This window comes from Tasmannia lanceolata, unplaced genomic scaffold (genome assembly GCF_043159265.1).
Source record: "Tasmannia lanceolata isolate RefF3 unplaced genomic scaffold, GAP_Taslan_0.1 ptg000037l, whole genome shotgun sequence".
Taxonomy (NCBI): Eukaryota; Viridiplantae; Streptophyta; class Magnoliopsida; order Canellales; family Winteraceae; genus Tasmannia; species Tasmannia lanceolata.
In genome coordinates, this window is record NW_027518714.1 from 8,718,335 (window position 1) to 8,738,988 (window position 20,654).

General features: G+C 37.7%; 2 protein-coding genes and 1 long non-coding RNA gene across 4 annotated transcripts; 1 reads left to right on the forward strand and 2 right to left on the reverse strand.

The window, feature by feature from the left end:
* Nucleotides 1–216: 216 nt before the first annotated feature.
* Nucleotides 217–5,575, forward strand: LOC143860784 (uncharacterized). Of its 2 annotated transcripts, none has more exons than XR_013239809.1 (3): nucleotides 217–311; nucleotides 567–674; nucleotides 3,445–5,575. It is a non-coding gene; the product is annotated as an uncharacterized LOC143860784 (long non-coding RNA). The 2 variants fall into 2 exon arrangements; XR_013239810.1 differs by lacking the exon at nucleotides 3,445–5,575 and adding an exon at nucleotides 797–1,001.
* Nucleotides 1,691–7,530, reverse strand: LOC143860783 (cytochrome P450 CYP72A616-like). The gene is made up of 5 exons (XM_077371600.1): nucleotides 7,165–7,530; nucleotides 5,762–5,982; nucleotides 4,299–4,543; nucleotides 2,838–3,231; nucleotides 1,691–2,449 (listed from the first exon to the last, which is right to left on the reverse strand). The coding sequence occupies exons 1-5, from the start codon at nucleotides 7,436–7,438 to the stop codon at nucleotides 2,024–2,026; spliced, it is 1,560 nt and encodes a 519-aa protein (XP_077227715.1). The 5' UTR covers nucleotides 7,439–7,530; the 3' UTR covers nucleotides 1,691–2,023.
* A 3,933-nt stretch (nucleotides 7,531–11,463) lies between these two features.
* Nucleotides 11,464–18,904, reverse strand: LOC143860875 (cytochrome P450 CYP72A616-like). Its single transcript, XM_077371718.1, has 5 exons — nucleotides 18,523–18,904; nucleotides 14,154–14,374; nucleotides 13,154–13,398; nucleotides 12,356–12,749; nucleotides 11,464–11,987 (listed from the first exon to the last, which is right to left on the reverse strand). The coding sequence occupies exons 1-5, from the start codon at nucleotides 18,797–18,799 to the stop codon at nucleotides 11,562–11,564; spliced, it is 1,563 nt and encodes a 520-aa protein (XP_077227833.1). The 5' UTR covers nucleotides 18,800–18,904; the 3' UTR covers nucleotides 11,464–11,561.
* Nucleotides 18,905–20,654: the final 1,750 nt, after the last annotated feature.

The following is a 20,654-nucleotide window of genomic DNA, read 5'->3' on the forward strand; positions in this document are numbered from 1 at the left end:
TTTCATCATATTATAAAATCATTGCTCTGATTTTATTGTTTACATTTGATGAGTGTTCCTTTTGTCTTTATTACATAGCAGTAAATACGATGAATGAGGGTGATTCAAATACATCAACCTATAGAAAATAGTTAATGTGAGGAAGGCAATTTTTTTTTTTTTTTGAATGGTGTGAGGAAGGCAATTTAGTTGAGCATAATGGCCTTGTAAATTGCAGAGCCATGCAAAATTGAGTTCTTTGTGGGGGTGTGTTTGGAGTCTTTGGACCTAAGATGCTGGTCAAAATCATTACTTCATAGATGGTGATCTGGGTAGGTATGAATGGGAAAAGAATAACTTCTTGAAACTGATAGGAGTTCAACATATGGATAAAAGAGATCCTTTCCTGGAACAACTTCAATTGCTTTCTAAGATTGCAGCTCTCTCTTTCTCTCATAGTTTGATTTCTTTGTCCATGCGGTGCATTTTCATATTGTGTAAAGAAAATGTGGATTTCAGATTGCATAAAAAAGTGGTTTGGTGGCAATTTTACATTACAACTTTGATATTTCTAACTTTATGTGCAGTTTGGACTTTGGGCTTATTTTAAAAAAAAAATTAAATAGAAGAGAGGCATCATGACTATTAGAGGAAGACACATGTTTCTTTTTTTGCTTGTATATGGGTTCTAAGAGGTACACATCTGATTTTGTATTAATGAGTTCTTTTTTGCTTATATATATTTTGGCTATTGGAATTGGCACTGCCATGTTTTAATAACAGCACTAACTTTCCTTGTCTTTTATCATTTAACCAGCTGTCTAAGGTTATTACAATTCCCAAAAAGCTCTCAAAAGGTAATTAAAAAAGAAAGGAGAAGATGAGTTAGTGCAAGTATCAAAAAATGGCAGTGCCAATATCAGTAGCCTATATTTTTTTCGTATGGTCATATTTCCTTCCATTTATATGCAAATGTTTGTTTGGGGAGCCTGTCCAATAGCTGGTTGTTGTCTTCTGTTGTTTGGGCAACTTGCCTTATATTTGAGTATCTAGCAATTTTAGTCATTGGTGGTTCAAATCCACCTAGATCCTTGACTTTGTAATCTATTTTATTCCAATGATTTTATATGTCTTAGACCTCGATCTATGTAGTGTTAATTGGCAGGCTAAGGGTAGTTAAAAAATTAAATAACATATTGGCTAAGCATGGAGTAGCGAGATCGGAGTTGGATTTTTTTTTTATTTCCTTCCTCCGTGATTGGAGATTCTTGTTCTTTGTTGTGTATCTTTTTCTTGTGTTTCCCTATCTCTTATTTGCTGACTTTCTCGGTCGGCTTTGTACATTCCTTTCTTTCAATTAATGATTATTTACCCTTCAAAAAAAATTAAATAATATACTTGTTTAATTTTACATTTTGACTTAAACAACTCAAACTTTTACAAACATTACTGTACAATAGATCATGCAGTCCACTTAAGTCATGTAATTTTTGACGACTACCACGCGATTTCAATGTCTGCGTGACTCTAGAAGTCCTCATTAAAGTTCACATGAGTCTCAAAAATCTACGGAAGTCCCAAGTGTCCGTGCATTGATAAAGTTCAAGTCCCCAAAGAGTCATCGATATCCTACGAAGTTCACTCGAGATTTGAAATCCTGCAAGACTAAACGCCTCCTAGTAGACTTCTCCTACAACACAACATACTTCAATTAAATTAATAAAGACTGATTAATGCTTTGGCATAGATGCCTAATAAAGATCAATTAATGCTTTGGCATAGATGCCCAAGCCATATTTGTCTGGATGTGTCTCCCAGTACACTTACACTTTACTTACGATATTGCACAAACTCAGAATTACATTATCCTCGCGCATGTTTATTGTGTGGATGTGTTTTATAGTGTACCTACAATAGTCTAAGTATTGCATTGCCGTGCACATGCATGCGTGTGTGCTAGACATGTTCTCCTAGTACAATTATAGAAGTATGACAAAAAAAAAGGAACAATAAAATAACGATGATGGTGTTGAGGAAGATGCCGTTAGATCTTGTGTAGGATAATTTGAGCCCCATGTCGTGGTTGAATTGCTATAACAGTGTAAGGAGCATGAGTATAGGAGGGTGAGAGCTCAAAAGAGAAGTTCTGCAGAATCATAGCCAGAGCCATTTTAGCTTCTATCATCGCAAAGTTCTGACCAATACAGATCCTTGGGCCCCATCCAAATGGAAAGAATGCAAGTTGATCTTTTGATGCCTTTGATACTCCTCCTGAGAATCTCTCTGGTTTGAACTCTTCAGCATCTTCGCCCCACAATTCAGGATCATGATGGATAAGGATTGTTGGCAGCAAAAGGTCGACGCCGGCAGGGATTGCGATATCTCCTAATTTGATTCTCTTGTAAGCATGTCGAATTTGACTAGCTATAGGCGGATACAACCTTAGAACTTCATACAATATCATGGTTACCTGTAAGGGAATGCAGGTGTAAGCAAATGAACACAATAACACTTATTGGAGTTCAAATATGAGAACATGTTCACCAAGCATTTTCTTAAAATGAGTAGTGTTGCATACTCTTTCGAAACTTAGTCTGGATAGCTTATTTTCTCTGTTAGGTGGCCAAAGTGCAAAAAGTTTTAACTTTAAAACATAATAGATATTCAAGGTTGTTGAAATGAGTGCATTTACTCTTGCATGTTTTCCATGAGGGGATATTAAGGAAACAATTAAGAAATCTTCTAAAATTCCAAGACGAATTCTAACAACCACATTACTAGAATACTGGTAATATGCCTTAGAATTGAACTTATGAACTCTGGAAAAAGTACTAAGTTGATGCAAGGAAAAAACTCACAATCTTAAATTGGTTTATGATTTCAAAATTGGGTGTGGTTGTCCCACATATTTGTAGCACCTCCTCCCTTGCTTTCTCTTGCCAGCGTGGATGCATAGCTAAAACAACCATTGTCCATGTTAGCAGGACTGAGGTTGTCTCGTGGCCAGCAAAGTAGAACAGCTTGCATTCTTCTATCACCTCTTCAATTGCCAGTACGTTGTTTTTTGAGTCATTCTCGTGTTCTTTTATTTCATTGTGGTATTTAAATTGCAACAACATGCCTAGTAAGTCATCACTCCCTGATTCTCCGATTTTCATGGCATGCTCTCTCCTGTTGATCAGATCTCTTAACTTACTTTTGACCTCTTTATCCAACTTCACTCTCCTCTTGTTCTTTTCTGTGGGAAGGAATCTGTACAAACAGAGTGGAAACTGTAAGACAATTTGACTTTGTATATGTACGGTAATTGATGTGTTCTTCCCCATATGTACACTATATAATCTACGGAAAATGGTGACCTTGGCTTGCACATTCTAATTTGGTAGACGTGGCACATGTTTATGGTATTTAGTTTATTCATTTGGATCTCCTAACCAAATGGTGCTCTTTACATGTTGAATGCAGACCAATGGTCCATCTACTTCCAGTCCTTAAAAAGTCATCCACTTGGAAGGTTAAGATCATCCAATAAATCTCGTTTTTTCGGCTATGGTCCCTCCATAATGAGGCCTACTAGATAAATAGTCTAGATCACATCCATGAAATTCATGTGTACCAGTCTTGAGTGTTTTTAACACACAAAAAAAAGGGAAAAAAAACTAGTGTATATACATATTAAAGGGATGTCCATTTCACCGACGTGCAAGGATTTTATCTTAATTTTTGGATAAAATAACCATTTTATTATTTCTTTGAAAACTATCGACATGGTCATTTTATTCTTTTACTTTTCCTTTCATCATCTTCTTCTCCATAAGAGAATCATGGCAGAATCCTTAGTTTCAAACTAAAAAATATGCGATGGGAAAACTTCCAGCAGCAAGGTGTGTCTTTTGTTGAATTCAGGATGAAGGTTTTGCATCTTTTTATGTAACTAGACTTGGTAGGCTACATTTTTAACCTGATATCCTGTACTTAAATCTGAAATGTTTGTGTGAGAATTGTTTGCGATGAACGAGTTAAATGAAATATTTCATATTGTTTGGTTCACTGGGATATCAATACCTTATCATAATATTTCGTTGAACTCAGAATAAAGTTTTTGCATCTTTTTACGTAACTAGACTTGGTAGGCTACATTTTTAACCTGATATTCTGTACTTAAATCTGAAATGTTTGTGTGAATATGGTTTGTGATGAACCAGTTAAATGAAATATTTCATATTGTTTGGTTCACTGTGATATCAATACCTTATCATAATATCTAAAGAACCCCAACAGGGAATCAGGATATTGAAAACAGAGAAATAGAAATGCACCTGAAACCTGGGATGTATAGCATCTGGGAAGCTTCATTGACCAGAACAGCCTGTTCTTTCTGAAGTTGGAATATGCTCTTGCCTTCTAAATAGTTGCTTCCAAAGGCTGTTCGAGAGATGACATCTCCGGTAAGATTCTCAAATTCAGACCAGACATCCAATTCACAAGATCCTTGTGGACCAACATAGTCTCCCCACCTCTTGATCAATTCACTACAACTAGTAGAAAATGCTGGTACCATACCCTGTAATTAGGATTCCAGCATAATATTTACAACATTTGTATAAGTTATAACCTTAGCAGTAGGAAATTAAAAGTTAAATGTAAAATGCTTAGTCATTGCCAACAGTTAATCAATGGTTTGGACCTACATTCCTGAGCATGAGCTGAAAAGGAAGATGTACACTGCATCTTTGGGTCTATAAAAGTCACTTGATCCATGACTTGCTATGGGAGCATCTAGTGGCCATTGGAATTGATTTTAGGGATTGCTAGATTTGTGTGTATAGAGAAAGACGGATTTCACAACACCGGAAAATCCTCTTCTCAAATAGTGAAACCAAAGTTTACACTAGCCCAAGATGAACAACCAAGTAGAAGCAGAACAATGCCCAAAAGAGATGTGCTTCAATATATGATAGAAAGAACAACACTACAAGATAAACAACAATAAAAAGAAGAAAGCTTCAAGAGGAAAGCTTGCACACAAGAGAGCTTCAATGAAGCTTCAATGGAGGTCTAGGTGGTGGAGAATCTCTAAGAAAAATGAGTTAATTAGAATAGGCTTAGTCAATGGAAAGTAAAGAGAAAATAGCTTAGGTAGGTGGTAGTGGGTATGGGAAAGTGGTGTCATTAATGCTTAGAGAAGTGGTGGGTTTGGAGTTCCAAGTAAGGGTTTGAATTTGAAATAGGTAGGTAGTGGGAAAAGATAGAGCAAACATGTGTGGCTCACACATGTGCAAGCTAGGCAAAAAGACCAACATGCCCATGGACACAAAAGTACATATTTGCCCTGACTACATTTCTCAAAGTAAAAATAAAATAAAGCAACCCAAAAAATACACTTTAAAAATTAACAGTGTGCGTGTGGTGTGTGATGTGTTTGAGTTGTTACTAACATTTGCCACTTTATAAGCATGATTTTTCTGTGTGGCTGGTGTCTGTTGTAGTGCTGCATGAAATACGTCGGAGTCTCATAGATGAAGATAATTTATTGTTCCATAATTCTAAACTCTCTCAATCTTTATGAAATAATTAGGTGTTTCTAGTTGGTAATTCTCTGTAGAAAGCTTATTAGTAGATCTCGTTTATTGGATGAATGATCAGGTTAATTTTGTGATTATTGCCATGAGAGTCTCACAGTATCTAGTACATCTACATGTCTGTGTGTGTGTGTGTTTTTTTTTTTTTTGTGCGTGCGCGTGTGCGTGTGCAGAAAATCAATAGTGTTATGGGAAGCAACCTTCAGTTTCTCCATGTGGAAAGCCGGGGTAATCATCCTCCTACGTTTAGCCCATTCCTTTCCTTCCAAGCTGTTAATTCCCTTGGATAATAGCCTCACAAGAGGGTTTACTCTGCGCTTGTGAATGTGACCAAGCTTGTTGGAATAGACTTCCTTGATCAGTTCTGGATCTGTGATGATGATCCTAGGTGTTGGCCCATTCCAAATCAGTGATATCTTACCTGTTTTTAATGTCCCAACATGATTCAAATGAAAAACCAGAAAAGAAGCAATAGGAAAAAAAAAAACAGTTCAACAATCACAAGTTAATACAACTCCTAGGAGGATTTAAAAGAAAACAAGGAAAGCAGCTAGAAACACATGCTTTTCATTATAAAATACTGAATTTACCTACAGGATTTTACTATTTTAGTCGTATTTGCAAATAGTTGGACATATGTAGTTACATATATACATTTTGGGTATATGGATTCTACCATATTATGTACAGGAGTATCTTTGTTTTGCTATTTACTCGAAGATATCCTCATGGGTAAAGTTTTTTTCTCCGAAGGTAGGTCACTGATTGGACAATTTGGATAATTTGATTGGTGCATTTTTTGCAGTGACCTCTCCATGCTGGTGCTATGTATGGTTCTGATGATCTCCACCCTACACATGTATGGTGGAGGTGTGGCTGAGACAATTAACTGTCCCTCTTTGCTAATAAGATATGTATTGGGATGCTTTAGTTGTAGTTTTACCTGTCCTAATAAACTGATCAGTTCTCTGATTACATGGGTTCTGGGCCATTCGTTTACAAAAATATGATTGGATGATCATACATCATAACCATTGATTTGGCTGGCCCCATTTTGAATGGGCCACCATTCAAAACTATACTAAATCAATGATCTAAACCAGATGGTCAAAACATGAAGCGATTCTCTTGATTTAGCCATCCAATTTACCTGATGGATTCTCCAGATGGACCACCCCACCATCTTTACGGTGTGAGTCATTGCCACTACATTATTCTTGTGATAAGGAATTGATATCCCCTTGATATCCCCACTTTCACTTTCATGTTTTGATATTACCCCCATTTCTTTCTCTCTCTCCTCTCTCTCTCTTAGCACTGCCCTATATGGGGTCGATTTAGGGCGATGATATTTTCACTCCCCCTGCACCACGCATTCCATGGATAAAAATGTTGGTGTAAACGAAGGATAACAATTCTATCCATGGATAAAATAAACCCTGGCTTGCTATCCCATGATGAATAGCCCATTACAGATAGACCATGCCATGCCGTGAAAATCTATCCTAATCTTTAGATATGCAAATGGATATTTGAAAAATGAAAGGAGAATGCTCCACATGTAGTGTTAAGATCCTAAAATTTTGAAAAGATGAGTAGATACCATGGGTTTGCACCGTTTGATGAACTAATGGCAAGATACGGCGAGCTGTATGGTGATTTAGATTCATGGGTTTGGAATATGCTTCCTTCATCAACCTCCTTTGCTCTTCAATGTCTCCATACAGAAGCTTGTAAGGAGTGCCTTTGATTCCTTGCTGCTTCAATTCCTTCCCTAGTTTTGTGGGTTTCCACCATAGGGAGTATGCTATTCTCACAACCCATGAGAGAAACAGAGCAGAAAAAATTATCAGAAACAAGGAAAGAAAATCCTCCATTTTCTAAACAAAAGAGAGGGGTTTTGTGAATGGAGAAAAGAAGAGAGAAGGCTTAGACATATTTATTGGGTCTGAAAGGATAGAAGGTAGTAACAAGTTGGTATTTTCTCTTTTTTGTGATTGGATAAACGTGGGAATCTTCTTTGAGATATGGTCTTTGGATTCCTTTTCGACTCCACATGTACTATTCTTTCCATTTTCCAATGTCACACCTATGTATCAGTATTATGACACAGTATATCTTATTCTGGACATTCTCGTATTTGTTGCGTTATGATTTAGGACATTGAAAGTTCCGTTTACTTACTTTTCTTATCTTTTTCGATTTTGAGAAGTTGGTATGGAAAACATAGGCCTCTCACATGCCGAATGTGACTATCCTGCCATAACTACGTGTTTGGTGATCAAAGCTGTTGATTTGGTGCCCAACACAATCAAACAACGTAGGTCCCACACTGGCTGGATGATTCCCACCCTTTGATCATTACCAATGATAGACCATGTTACGTGCCTAATCGGCCGTAACAGATATAAACAAAATAAAGAGAAATAGAGGGGGGAATGGTTGATTCGAGGCAACCGGACCTCCTAACGGCTCAATTCGAGAGGAACCATGACCCTCCAAAACAAAGTTGCCTTTGCTGTTTTAAAATTCATCTTCTTCCCATATCATTATATTACAACTACTTAAATACTAACACCAAGTAGTTACACATCACCCATCCACTTCCCCACTTACAACACACACCATCAACAACTAACACCCACTACCATAAACACATACACCATAACTAACACTCATATCTCTAAAAACTCATTCCGGAAACTAGATAATAATTAGATTATGACTACCCATATACACCATGTCAGCTGTCTGGATCAAGCCCATTTTGATTTCAATAGAGGCGGGCTGCACTTTGAATTTTAGGATCAAGATGGGACCGCCCTGCATTCCTTTTGATCCATGCATAGTTTACTCTCTGCTCATAAATCTAATATTTTTTGGACTGATATCCATACATCCTTTTTTTTGTTGTTGTTGTTGAAAATGACACTCTGTTTTTACCTTTTTAATTAGCTTTTAATGGCTACTACAATACTCAAGATGCTATCAGCTTCCAATCAGAAAAGTAAGAAACAAATTGTGTTGCCTTTATTATCAAAATATGGTAGGGTGGATATCAGTTGCCTTGGGTTATAGTAGCTGAGTCAACAAGATGAAATCAGTGGCCGACTCGTGGGGCCAAGCAAAACTAGAAGAATGATTAAGGGAAATGATATATTGGCCCTGGCTTTTTACTTGGGACAGCCCCTCTAGTGTAAAAGCGTAGCCATAAATACACTAGAGGGGGCTGTTACAAGTAAAAAAAAAGAGGCAAATATATCACCTCCCAACGATTAATAACAGATCTCTAATAATGGGATGACCCCATTGTCGATGGGCTATCATTCAAAACTAATCTAAATTAGTGATACCAACCATCATATCAGTACATGAAGCCGAAACATGAAGGGATTCTCTTGTTTAGCCATCCATTCACCTTATGGATGGTCTAAATGGACCGCCCCCTATGTATATGTTTATTTTGCCTCTACATTATTCTTGTAATATGGGGCTGATATCCACACTCATTTGTTTTGATATTAGCACTCCTATCTTTATTTTAAACTTGTTCCATCGGAGGTACACTTTTCAACAAGTTATCAAAATCAATCACGGAAGTGAATAAAAAAAGGAGTGCCACCCATGTTGGATAGCATTAAGTATTTGAGAAACTTCGGCTAGATGGTCGTTTTCTGTCTCCGATGGCTAATAGAAGCACCTTTGATTGCGCGAAAGTCCGTGATAAATGACCCGTATATCTTAAATCGATCCCCTGTGTAAGGGTGCCAATTTTGGCTCGGGCTCGGAAGCTCGCTCGAGCTCGGCTCGAATCCTTAACGAGCCGAGCCGAGCAGGCTTGCCAGGCTCGTTAAGCTTAACGAACCGAGCCCGATTTAGGCCAGGCTCGGCTCGGCTCGGCTCGTTAAGAATTTAATATATTTAAATATATATATTATATATTAATATATACACTAAGGGTCTGTTCACTTGCCTTCTTGAGAAAGGAAAGGAGAAGAAAGTAAGTCAAATTTTCCCGTGATTAGACATGATTTGACATTCTCCGCGGTTCACTTGCTTTCTTAGGAAAGCGGAATTACACAGGTGAAAAATATAAATAATGACGTGGAAAACCAACTTTCTTGCACTTTTCTTCTAAATTTTCTCACCAAAAGCATGAGAAAATCACTTTCCTGAGAAAACCACTTTGCCTGCGTACTTTCTTTTCCTTTCTCGGCCAAGTGAACAACGAAATTTTCTCACAAAAGGAATTTTCTCACAGTTTCTTTTCTTTTCTTTTCCAGTTTTCCACGTCAGAATCTTTTCCTGCAGCTAGAAAACAAGTGAACAGAGCCTAAAAGGGTTATCCAGGGAGTGAAAGGGGGAGGCAAAATATGTCACTTCATTTTTGGAACCCCATTTGTTACTTGGACCACCCCCATAGTGTAAAAAAAGTAGTCAAATTAAACTAGATAGGGCTGTCCAGGGAAGATGACGGGTGTGAACTTAATATAATCCGAGCTCGGTAAGACTTGCGAGCCTGGCTGAGCCTGACCGAGCCGAGCCGAGCCCAAGCCGAGCTTTTGAGCTTAACGAGCCGAGCCGAGCCTGGACAAGCTTGGCTCGGCTCGTTTACACCCTACGCCTATGTGTCTATCTCTCTCCTCTCGCTGCCCCATAATAAATTTTTTCTATTGTTAATGTGCAGACCACCTGTATAATGTTAGGATTTATTATTTTTATTTTACCAATGCGATTTTCCGTGGCCCATCCAATTTGTCTGTCAGATTCACCATACATGTTCCCACGTGATTATGAAGCGTTCAAGGCAGTTTTCTATGCACTTTGCTTGATAGAAAATGATCTCTAACAGAGACCCCCTACTATATAAATCTGCAAATTCAATTGAAGTGACCTATATCATGTTTTTGGTGATTTGGACTAGAGAACAGAGCACGAGATCATGGAAAAAAAAAATGATGATTAGAACCTATTGTTTTAATATCAGATTCAGCCTGAAAAATATGTGTGAAGCTTGTTGGGAACGACAACAGAAAATTAAATGCCGAATAAGTATTCACCCTGTGGGTCCCCAACAATTTAAGAATCAAATTCATTCATCTGTTGGACCTAGCGAGTTTGTTCTCTGTTGGGATGGATCCGTTGACCAGTTGTTTCTGGGATTTCTATCATGCTTGCGAAGTTCGTCTTGAAACTATCTTGTCCACTGTTCATCAATCAGTGTTGTGCAAGGAAAGATGTCTTGTGTTCAGGCAGATGGTTTGCCCCGGAAGGAAAGTTCAATTTTCGAATTTGCGTTAAAGGGTCTTTCAATAATTTCTTGATGTAGTGAAATTAATATATAAGCCACACATTAGGGTTATGACCAATGAGGGTTTTGTGAAATTTCTTCGCCGAGAGGAAAGGAGAGTATTGTATTCCTAGGCCAAAATAGTGAAACTCTTCTCCCGTGTAAGCACGCTACCAAACCACGTAAAACTTGTGTTCTTTCTTTAAGTGATTGTGTTTCTTACATATCTTCTCGTTGCTTGCTGCACAACGTGTTTGATCCTATTTCAAGAGATTAGAGATCTATCGGTTTTCTACAATCAAGACATTATACCATTATCGCCTTTGATCCATGATTATAGACAAATTATGGAAAATTTTGAATCGTTAGTAGTGAACTGTCTGGCACAAGCAATTATGTAAGCAATAACCTTCCAACTTTTGTATTTGATGGTTTTACAGTCGAAATTGGCAATACTATACACCGATTACTTCGATTTCATACCTAAATTTTACCTTTTCATTCTCATGTCGCTTGATATGTAAGTATTTTCTTATACTTTCCATATAAAAGGAAATTCTATCTGTTTTTCCTTCTTTTAGTAAGCTAGGATGGAACCTACAACCCCGGCTGTGACACAAAATACTATAAAATTGAATGGGCTCGAACCCAAACTTATTGTATCATAAAATAGTGAGCCCTATGTAGCAGAGGCAATGGTAGTCATGGACTTAAAGTTGATGAAGGATGAGCTGAGCCCCATGTTGTGGTTGAATTGTTAAAGTAATGTAGGGAGCATGCGTGTAAGATGGTGATAGCTCAAAAGAGAAGTACTGAAGAATCATAGCCAGAGCCATCTTAGCTTCTATCATTGCAAAGCTCTGTCCAATACAGATCCTTGGGCCCCATCCAAATGGAAAGAACGCGAATTGTTCCTTTGTTGCCTTTGAAACTCCTCCTAAGAATCTTTCTGGTTTGAACTCTTCAGCATCTTTGCCCCACAACTCAGGATCATGATGGATAAGGACTGTTGGTAGCAAGAGTTCGATATCGGCCGGAAGTGAAATCTCCCCTAATTTGATTCTGTTGTAAGTTTGTCGAAGTTGAAAACCTAGAGGTGGATACAACCTTAGAACTTCATACAATATCATGGTTACCTGTAAAGGAATGCATGTGTAAGAAAACCAATACAATAACAGTTATTGGACTAGAAACATGAATTAAGCATCTTCAAGTTATCTTCAACTTGCCCATCAAAAAAAAGTTATCTTCAACTTTGTTGAATTGAGTGCTATAACTTTTATTTTTTGTCCATAAGGAGGGAATATTAGGCTGGAATTTTTTTTCGACATAAAATGGGCATAAAACAAGTTACACCCATTTCAAGTCAGGCTGTGTTTATCTTCAAGTTACGCCCATTTCATGTTGAAAGAATCAGAGCTCAGGAAAAATGAATTTATCTTTTAAATTTTCATGATGCAAAATTAATGTCCATATATCTGTAGATGAAGGGAAAATTACTCACTATCTTAAATTGCTTTATGATTTCAATATCGGGTGTGCTTTTCCCACATATTTGCAGCACCTCCTCTCTCGCTTTTTCTTGCCAGCTTTGATGCATTGATAAGAGAACCATTGTCCATGTTAGGAGGACTGAGGTTGTTTCGTGGCCAGCAAAGTAGAATAACTTGCATTCCTCTATCACCTCTTCAGCTGTCAGCACATTGTTCTTTGAGTCATTCTCATGTTCTTGGTTATCACTGTTGTATTTGAATTGTAATAGCAGGCCTAGTAGGTCATCACTCCCTGATTCTCCCATTTTCATGGCCTGCTCTTTCCTGTTGATCAGATCTCTCAACATACTTTTGATCTCTTTGTCCAACATCATTCTCCTCTTGTTTTTTTCTGTGGGCAGGAATCTACATAAAACAATGATAGGAGCTGTGAGATTATTTGACTTTTATATACATGTTGATTAATTTGCTCTTCTCCATGTCTGCTCTATAAAATCCACTAGAAGGAAATGATCTCAATTTGCGAATTCTAACTTGGCAGTCGTGGCATGAGTTCATGAAATATGTATTATTCATTTGGTCTCCATCATGGATGGTCTGTACGAATAAAGAAAACTGATTGGACTATTGTGATTTGTGACCAACCAAATGATTGTCTTGTTAAATGAAGGCCAATATTCTGTATTGAATTTGAATGGTTGTGTGACTATTGTTTGTGATCAACCAGCTAAGTGAAATAATACATATACATTTAATCACTGGGATATTATATTCTCTTATTATCTAAAGGACCTAAAATAACAGTGCACCTGAAACCTGGGATGTAGACCATCCGTAAAGCTTCGATTACCAGAGCAGCCTGTTCATTCTGAAGTTGGAATATCCTCTTGCCTTCTCCATAGTTGCTGCCAAAGGCCGTTCGAGAGATGACATCTCTGGTAAGGTTCTGGAATTCAGGCCAAACATCCAATTCACAGTATCCTTGGGAACCAACCAAGTTCCCCCACCTCTTGATCAATTCACTACAACTAGTAGAAAATGCTGGTACCATCCCCTGTAATTAGGATCTAGCATTATAACATAAATATAATCTTGTCGCCGGTATTCTAAAAGTAAAAAGCTTTCTAGAAAGTCATCGATGTTGTGCATGTTATTGTTGGGTCATTCCTGAGACTAAATTAATGGTTTGCACATACTTTCCTGAGATTTTGTATATGTACTTGTTACTTGATCTGTGACTTGCTACAACAGCATCAACAGGCCCTGTTTGTTTTGGATTTTCGGAACTGATTGTGAGTCCAAAACTGATTATTGAACTCAAAATTAAATGTGAATTTGGGTCCAACAATCAATTTTCGGACTCACAATCTGTTCAAAAAGGGCCTAAATATGTGCATGTGTGTGAATGACATACATGTCGAGTTATGTTTTTATCTTTTGGAAAAAAAAAGTAAACTGTATTTCATGAAAGCAATTACAAATGTGCTTTGACACATGTCTTCTTTCTCACTGATATTCCCCACTTTATATTGTGATGTGTGGCTGTTGTCTTGTGTCACGCTGCACGAAATTCGAAAGAATCTCATAAATAGTGATAATCTGTTGTCACATTCCAACCTATCTTTAAGTTCAATGAAACAGTTTTAGGTGTTTCAAGTTGGTAACATGTTCTCTGTGAAAAGCCTTCTAGTAGATATCGGTACTGGATAAATGGTCTTGTTAGTTTTAGGATTCTCACCATAAGAGCCTCACATATCTAGTACATCTACATGGGTTTTGCATAAAATCGATAGCATTATTGGAATAAACCTTGAGCTTCTGTTGGTGGAAAGCCGGAGTAATCATCCTCCTACGTTTAGCCCATTTCTCTCCTTCCAAGCTAGAAACTCCCTTGGATAATAGCCTCACTAGAGGGTTTACTCGGATCCTGTGAAAGTGACCGGACTTGTTGGAAAGTACTTCCTTCATCAGCTCCGGATCCGAGATGATCACCCTAGGGGTTGGCCCATACCAAATCACAGATATCTTGCCTGTTTTGAATATCCCAACATCACTATACTTGAGAAGAAAACTATAAATTCGAGCTATGAAAGTGAAATGAAAAAAGCCACAACATTCATTCATCAAATAAAAACCAGAAAAGCAGCAATAGGAGTACTCAAAACAGCATTACCAATCTCAAGCCAATAAAACTCCTAAAAGCATTTCAAAAGAGGAAAAGAAAACCAGCTATAGACATTGTTTTTCATTATAAAATTACTAGGGACCATCGCAGAAGGCATTTTGGCTGTTTCATGAGAGTGCAGCCACATAGGCTTACTTTTCTACAGATTTTGTTTTATTCATTTGATTCAGCCAATGTGGCTGCTCTCTCATGCAACAACCGGTCCGCGAAATGCCTTTGCGATGGTCCCTAGTAAATCCCAAAGTACTTTATTTACCCACAGGATTTTAGTTGTATGTGCAAATGGAGACATACATATATAGACGTACCCTTGTATTGTACATATTAACATATAACTAACTAGAGGGATGATGCATAGCTGATTCTAGACAATGGGGTTGCCCATTTGGACCATCTGTTAGGTGGGCCCCACTGTGGATTGGCCATCATGCCAAACTATTCTGTGGCAATAATCCCAACCATCAGATTAGTAGCTTTCAAGAAGATGGTCAAAACATTAAGAGCTTTCCTTATTATAGTCATCGATTCTCCTGATGGACCACCACACCACCCATGTTTACTTTGCGAATTATTGGGCACTACCTCATTCCGATTAAGGGAGCTGGTATATGCACTCCCTTATATTACTATTAGGACTCTTCTCTTTATTGTACACTGTTTTTATTGGTTGGGAATACAATTCTCTCAAGAAGCTACGAACAAGAACAATTAGAGAAGTTTAAAATATAATGCCAATGTTATAACTTATATGTTATAACAAGGTAACGTAGATGTCACTATTGAGGTACAATAGTTGTCTGAATATCAATCTTGGTAGAGGAATGCTAAACTAAAGGATGCCCTTGCAAAAAATCAGCCTAAAAGGCGCCCCTTGGATCCAGTAATCAAAGTGCATTAACTATTCACTTTGATTATGTGGATCCCATGGAGGAGCCCTTGCGGCTGATTTTTGCAAAGGTGCCCTTCAGTTTGGCATTCCTCGTATTAGTAAGAGATATATGCTTGTAAATGGCCTGGGCCTATGTCACCTTGTTTATGGCTTCACACTTTTTATGCGAATCTAGTTCATTATTGGTTGGCTTCTTGGGTTTTCTTCTATTCCCTAGGTTCCATACGCAAGTTCCAAATTCGGTTTCGGTATTTATCATTATTCTGTCAAAAATTCCTTGGCCTATAGCTAGATTACACCTAAAGTTGGGAGGCCAGCTCCCTTACAGTGATCAGTAAGCAAAAATGGAAAAGGTTATCCGGATCAATAAACCATGTGGATGAGCTGACTTGGATAATGCTATCCCCGTCCCATCCATATTTATGAGTTTGATATGTCTGGCCCGGACCCCACCCGAACAGGCTGGGTGGACCTGCGGGTCACCCGTTTTTTAATAATTTTTTGTTTTTTTTTTCTGTTTTTAATGATTTTTGTTGTTTTCATAGGTATTTGCAAGCCACATTCACCAAAGGCTACTTCTCGCCCATCCTTAGTAATTGCATGTGATAATGTGATGTTAGCCATTTATGTTGACTTTTTGAGAGAATTGTCTTATTCTTGAAGTGGTGAAAAAAGTATGGAAGTACGATTTCTGCAAAGTTAGATAGCAACAATAATCATGCTAAGTTTGGGAGAAAATTTAAGGAAAAAGGGCTCACAAGTAGAAAAACTACTGAAAAAAAAAAAAACCGAAAGAAGGTGCCTTTATATGACAACTACGGAAAAAACTACAAAGAAAATACATAAAAAATATGACAATTATGAAAAAAAAAGCCCAAAATAAAACCTTATTTCACTTCCCATAGGCACCGTGAATTGTTTATTCCAAAAGGGTTGAAAGGCATTTCTGTCCTCACAAATAGGTGAACAGTGAAAAGCACTCTTCTTTGGTCCTTTTGAAAACCCAACTGCTTTTTTTAATATTAGTGAAAAAAGAACTTTTTTTTGGTCATTTTCCCTAGTAATAATTAATTGTATGGTAGAAATTGAATCCTTTTAAAGAGATTGACTCCTTAATTTGAATGAGGTACTCAATTTGATCCATGGATGAATCGAAAAGGAAATCATTATCAGTTCCACCTCCTATTTATTATGAAGAGAGAATGAATCTTTTTATTGAAGGATCTAAAAAAAATCAGTCCGGATCTGTTGGAGAAATGATTTGAAAGATCCAAAATAAAAACATAGTGGTATTTGCTAACAACAATATAATGGAGGTGATCATCAATATTGATTGATCTAAAATTTGATTAAAATCAAATATGTAGTTTATTCAATCAAAAAAAAAGAAAAGTGCCTTGTGATTAAATTTTTTTTGAGGTAGAAATAGAACAAGGACTTAAAGTGTAAGCTATTTAATAGCTATCAAGAATTTTACATCTATAAGATTTAAGATAATTAATAGATACAAAGAAATTTACTTGTTTAAGGTTTTAACAATTAAAGGAAACTTTACGTCTATATGGTTTTAAATAACCCATTACATGTTGTATAGATAAGAACTCATTCCTTATAGTGGGCCCAAATATAAATGGGACTTGTTCAAGATTTCAAGTCAGATTTTGTCAAATTCTTTGGCCTGCAAGTGGATGTGTAGAATAGTATATGTAACCACCATTCCTATTCGTCAGGAGAAGTCCACTAATTAGATTGCTGGAATCATTTGATTGGGAGACTTTTGGGGTATGACTCCTCCATTGAAAGGGCCCATCATATCAATGGCCCGTGTCAGTAAGAATTGGACCCCACCCGTAGACCTGGCAAACGGGTGGGTCGGGCCGGGTCAACCCGCGGGTGATGCGGGTGCGGGTCACACGGGTTGGGTCAGGAGATGACCCGCATTTTTGCGGGTCAGAATTTAGGTGACCCGCGCGGCCCGCGGGTGGGCCGGGTCAACCCGCGGGTCACCCGCAAATTCAAACAGTTGTTTATTTTGGAAAATTTTATCACTGGATTTTGATGAGGGGGGTATGGCCGGCACCGTGGGATGATCCAAACCGTCCATTAGATGGCCCACAGCCTAAATAGGTTGTGCCCCAAAAATCATTTCAATAGGTTGATCCTAACTCTCCGATCTATAGAGGGTTAGGATCAAGTGATCAACCCTCTAACATTCAAATCGGAGGGTTGGGATCAACCTATGGTGCTAGCCACAACCTATTTATATTCTATGGTGCCAGCCATAACCTATTCAGGCATCAAACCCTTAAAAAATAGATTAGCATGACAAAATCACCATCCTTTGCATTAGAAAGAAAAGCCATCTAACTAGATTAGCATAACAAAATCACCACCCTTAAAAAAGCCAAGTGACTTGCGGGTGCCCGCGGGTTGATCCGACCCGTGTTTTTGCGGGTTGGGTCACCCGCGGGTTAGTTTTGACGGGTCACTAAAACTCAGACCTGTGCCCGCAAATTTGAGGGTGGGTCGGGTCGACCCGCGGGCACGGGTCGCTTTTGCGAGGTCTACCCACGCGCACCTTTTCCTTGCAGCTACAGAGCTAGCGAAACAACATATTTTATACCATGCCGTAGAAACTAGAGAGTACAGGTGGGCCCCCAGCAATTTGAAAATCGTAGCCATTCATCCATTGGCCCTACGCTTTCCACCACTGGGACAGCAAACCGGGGTTTGTTTAATACTTGGATAAACTAGCCATTCTCTCTTCTCGTTGCTTGGATAAAGTACTACCATGATAATTTCAAGATAAACTTATACAGGATAGCTAATCGGCCAATCCCAGGAACAGCCTATCCAAGGATTTCTATTCCGGTGGTGAACAACCCTATTATGATGGGCCATGCAATCAAATTCTATCCTAATTACCCTTTGTTTGATATGTTAATGGTCGCTGACAAAATTAAAAGGCAAAGATCATTTTATAGTGGATATTTTTCTGTGCATCATGCATTTGTAATGGACAAAATCACTCCATTAGAGAGAGAGAGAGAGAGAGAGAGAGAGAGAGAGAGAGAGAGAGAGAGAGAGAGAGAGAGAATAGATACCATGTTTTTGCACCATTTGATGAACGAATGGCAGAAGACGTGGCGCTGTTTGGTGATTTAGATTCATGGGTTTAGACAATGCTTCCTCCATCGACTTTCCAATCTCTTTAGTGTCTCCAAACAGAAGCTTGTAAGGAGTGCCTTTGATTCCTTGTTGTTGCAATTGCTTCCCTAGTTTCATGGGTTTCCACCATATAAAGTATGCTATTCTCATCACCCATGAGAGAAAAAGCAGAAATGAAAATACTATCAGAAACATGAACAGCACCACCCCCATTCTTCAAACAAAAGAGAAAGCTTTCTCTAATGGAGATAAAAAGAGAGAGGGCTTCGCATATTTATTGGCGTATGAATAAGAGCCCGATGGTAACAAGTAGTGTTTTCAATTTTTGTGATTGGCTGAACATGGTGGGGAATTTTCTGGGAAACATGGTTTCTGATACCTCTCCATATGGACCATTATTCATGCATTCCATTGTCTGAATCTTAGACCTCACTATCTAAGGGTCGTTGTCCAAAGTCATACCTATTAAACAATCTCAACCTTCTGATTAATATAATCAACTTTTGCCTATATAATGTGGACCCCACCTAAGGGATGGGGTTTGAATCAGGGGCGGGGCCACTATGTAATAAGGGGGGCAGCTGCCCCCCATGAGTTGAAAAAAAAAAAACTAAATAAAGTAGATGTTTTAAAAGTTTTGGAAAAGTTTTTCTATGGTTTTCTAGAAAACAACAGTTGAAAAGTCGCAAAATATAAAAATAATGTAGGACAATGATACTTTTAGTGGATCATGAGATTGGTTCACTGCACGAGGATAAATTCTCTACTTTTTGACATTTTCCTTTACCTTTGAAACTTAAAAGGAAAATGTCAAGGACTCAAGGGGGTGATTTTATCCATCAAGGGGGAAATTGGGAAAATATCACTACCCTGAAATAAATCCTAACTTGAAATTCACACTAAAAAAATAGAGTTCTTTTTTCCTTTCTATGGAAACTACTCTCCCCTCCCACTCCCATGGTCCCACCATCCCAACTCGGCAACTCTTAAGCCGTTCGATTCAACTTCGCCCCTCCTACTCTCATCTAAGAAGTAAAGAAGAAAAATAAGAAGAAGAATAAGGAGGAGGAGGAGGACGAGGAGGTAAGGGCAATTTTTTTTCTTTTTCCTTTTATTTTTTGTATTTCTAAAGACTAAAGCATTTGATTGATGAGATTTAACCTAGATATTTATGATAAAACCCTAGAAATTTACAGAATCAGATGGCAGATCAATGGATGACTGATAGTTTGATTACTTACATTGAAAACGATATATTTTGTAATATTGATAATGAAACAATCATGCATTACTTTCAGAACATGATCGACTCGTCGAGGACAACTGGAGTGAGTTTTTCATTAACAATGTAATTTTTTTTTTGGATTAAATATATTATCTTTTTTTGCCCCCCTAATGTATAAATCCTGGCTCCGCCACTGGTTTGAGTGATGGTTTGTCCCACAATATTTCCTATTTTGGATTTCAGTTTACTGCGTAAGGATCTACACGTTATGAAAGTTCCGTTTCAATTCTTCTTTCTTGCGTGTTTTTTTTTTCTCTTTTCTGTATTGAGAATGGAACTGTCACACTCTGGATGGGACTTTTATCCAAGTTGCTGATTTGGTGGCCACCGCTAGTGCCACCCTAACTCAGGGGCAATGCCACTTGAAAGGAAAGGGGGACAATTGCCCCCCTTAATTTTTTGGAAAAAAAAAAATATACCTTTATTTTTTAATATTTTTTTTATACTTACCCCTTTTTAAAAAAAATATGCCCCCCTTTCCAATCATTCCTAAGATAAAAAATAAGTTTAAAATTTTAATTTTACCATCTTTATCTCCCTTCTTTGTGCAAAATTTACTATAGTTTTTACCCCCCTTTGCAAAATTTCAGATAGAAATTTTTTCTATCTTAATTTTAAGATAGATAAAAATTACTATAATTTTTGCTCCCCTTGTGCAAAATTTCTGGCATCACCCCTGCCCTAACTGGATGATCCTATATAATCCTTTGATTATTACTTACGAGGTTACAAAAATAACTCCTTAATCAGAGGTTAAGAATCTTAAGATTACCTGCTCATGGT